This window comes from Dryobates pubescens, unplaced genomic scaffold (assembly GCF_014839835.1).
Source record: "Dryobates pubescens isolate bDryPub1 unplaced genomic scaffold, bDryPub1.pri scaffold_56_arrow_ctg1, whole genome shotgun sequence".
NCBI lineage: Eukaryota > Metazoa > Chordata > Aves > Piciformes > Picidae > Dryobates > Dryobates pubescens.
In genome coordinates, this window is record NW_026530778.1 from 186,342 (window position 1) to 189,351 (window position 3,010).

At 51.3% G+C, this 3,010-nt stretch overlaps 1 protein-coding gene across 1 annotated transcript; it reads left to right on the top strand.

The window, feature by feature from the left end:
• Window positions 1-883: 883 nt before the first annotated feature.
• On the top strand, window positions 884-1,471 carry LOC128899756 (olfactory receptor 14J1-like). Its single transcript, XM_054179439.1, has one exon. The coding sequence runs from the start codon at window positions 884-886 to the stop codon at window positions 1,469-1,471; it is 588 nt and encodes a 195-aa protein (XP_054035414.1).
• Window positions 1,472-3,010: the final 1,539 nt, after the last annotated feature.

Consider the following 3,010-nt stretch of genomic DNA (forward strand, 5'->3'; position numbering starts at 1 on the left):
CACCCACTTACTCCTCCTGTCATTCCCAGGCACAAGGCAGCTGCAGCTCCTGCACTTCTGCCTCTTCCTGGCTGTGGTGGGTTAGAGGGAGACCCCCTCCCCACAACAACCATCCTCTGCTACCAAGAATGTGCTGGGTTGAGGCAGCCCCCCCTCTCCCCACCACGGGCAGGAATAAAACACTCAGACAAATGGATTGCAAAAGTGATGAAAGTTTAAATAGAAAGCAGTGAATGTTACAGAGAACCCAAAGCGCAGTGACAAAGAAAGATCCCAAAGCAAACCCAGAGGCATCCCATCCCTACCTGAGGGTACACCCGAGACCCTCAGGGCTCCTTCTTCCCCCTCCCTCTGCTGGGCTAGTCTCAGCTGGCCAGGCCTGAGACTGCCCATCCCCCCGTGGCCTTGGGCCTAGCCAGGCCCAAAGCCAGCAGACATCTCCCCCAGTTACCGGCTGGCAGAGGAGGAAGAAAAAGAGAGAGTGCTGACCCCGCACTGGATCTTATAGTGGTGCAAAGAATCATGGTAGGAAATACACACAATTTCCTGTGTCCATCCCTCTGGGCTGGACTTCTGGACACAGGAAGTGAATACACCAGGGGGGCACCCAGCTCAAACTGCAATACTGGCCATCTACCTGGCTGCCCTGCTGGGCAATGGCCTCATCATCAGCACCATAGCCTGGGACCACCACCTCCACACCCCCATGTACTTCTTCCTCCTCAACCTCGCCCTCCTTGACCTGGGTGCCATCTCTACCACTGTGCCAAAATCCATGGACAATTCCCTGAGGGACTCCAGGGACATCTCCTATGCAGGATGTGCTGTTCAGGTCTTTCTCTTTGCCTTTTTCATTTCAGCAGAGTTTTCTCTCCTCACCACCATGTCCTATGATCGCTACATTGCCATCTGCAGACCCCTGCACTATGAGACCCTCCTGGGCAGCAGAGTTTGTCTCCACCTGGCAGCAGCTGCCTGGGGCTGTGGGATTCTCACTGCTCTGCTGCACACAGCCAATACATTTTCCCTGCCCCTCTGCCAGGGCAATGCTGTGGAGCAGTTCTTCTGTGAAATCCCCCAGATCCTCAAGCTCTCCTCCTCCACATCCTACCTCAGGGAACTTTGGCTTCTTGTGGCCAGTGGCTGTTTATTATTTGTCTGTTTTGTGTTGATTGTGGTGTCCTATGTGCAGATCTTCAGGGCAGTGCTGAGGATCCCCTCTCAGCAGGGACGCCACAAAGCCTTTGCCACCTGCCTCCCTCACCTGGCTGTGGTCTCCCTCTTTCTCAGCACTGTAATCCTTGCCTACTTGAAGCCCTCTTCTATCTCATTCCCATCTCTGGATCTGGTGCTTGCAGTTCTGTACACAGTGGTGCCTCCAGCAGTGAACCCTCTCATCTACAGCCTGAGGAACGAGGAGCTCAAGGATGCCCTGAGGAAAATGACCACGGGATGCATTCAGAAGCAATAAACTCTTTGTCCTCTCCTGCAGAGCAGTTCTGATGTCACTCACAGTCTGTTTCTCTCTTTTCAGCTGCTGCTGGTGCTGTTCCCCTTGTGAGAATGTTGCTCCCACACAAATGTCTTTCTTCAGACCATTTCTGCTTCAGTGCTGTCCTGTCTGCTGTGACCCAGAGACTGCAGACAGGAGCAGCTGTGCTCCCTGGGTATGCAACATGCAAGGAAAAATTCTTCCCATCTAGAAGTTCATAACAGAGACAGAGGAGTCTGGTAAAACTTTATTTGAATAAAGGGAGAGTCCACAGGACAATTCCCTGTGGGGTCTCTCTCATTGCTGAAGGCACAGCTCCCCTTTCATCCTCCATTTCTGGGTGCAGATTTCCCTCTCCCTTTCCCCACTGGCTGAGGTACTCAGGATTTAGTCTTTCGCCAACCCCCTGCTACATGTCCCCCTTCACACGAATCCTCCCTGCTTCATACATCCTATGCTCATTTAAATTAGGTTCTCCACTTCTCTGGGTGGAGAAGTTAATATTCAGCAGTCTGTTAAGGCTGTGCTCTGGCCTAAAAGTTCAGCAGTTCAGGCTGTGTTCAGTGCCTGCTATGTTCGGACAGACCCCTACTGATTTACAGCAAGGTTCAAGGGAAGGGACTTAGCAGAGGCCCCTTTGTGATTTACATACACACAGAGAAGGTGAACTGTCTGGGTCCTCCCTTTCTCTTCCAACTCCCTCTTAGCCAGTTCTTCCTTTGTAAAGACACTACCTCCTTTTGATCCCATCAATCCCTCCTCTTCTTGCTTTAATAATTGTCTTTACAAAATTCATTCATCATTAATCCTTTCCTCTTGGCTCATTTCTGATGTTGGCCTTATTTGCAGATACATCATACTGCTCTTTTTTGTAGCCTTTTCTGGCTTACTTGAGATGGCTACAACCTGCACCTGCCTGACTGCAGGATGGATAAGCCATACAAAGCAGGGTATCAGACATGGTAGAAAGATTAGAGCTGCTTTTGCACAAAGGGAGAAGAATGACATTCGTTTGACCCATGGCCCACCAGGCAACCAAGACAATGTATCCCATTCCAGTCCTTGCCAGGTTTGGACTGGTCCGTGAGCTGTTTTCCTGCTGTTGGTGGCTATATTTATTGCTGCCTCCCCATTGGCCTCAATTTGTAGGCACCAATCAGATGTATTAAACTTTCCCCATCTACTTCCTTCCTCAGCTAATAGACAGTCTGGAGAGGCCATTTTGGTGCATTGCCTCTCACACCTGAGTTTGGTGTTTGGCTAATAGTACCTGCGGATGGAGTTTACCTGGACCTCAGCAAGGCCTTTGACAATGTCCCCCACAGCAAACTCCTGGTCAAGCTGTCAGCCCCTGGCTTGGACAGCAGCACTCTGAGCTGGGTTAGGAACTGGCTGGAGGCTGAGCCCAGAGAGTGGTGGTGAATGGTGCCACATCCAGCTGGCAGCCAGGCACTAGTGGTGTGCCCCAGGGATCAGTGCTGGGCCCCATGCTCTTTAATATCTTTATTGATGATCTGG

What these genes read in the sequence shown, in the direction of transcription:
- LOC128899756 (XM_054179439.1), top strand. Translation starts at nt 884, where the DNA reads ATGTCCTATGATCGCTACATTGCCATCTGCAGACCCCTGCACTATGAG.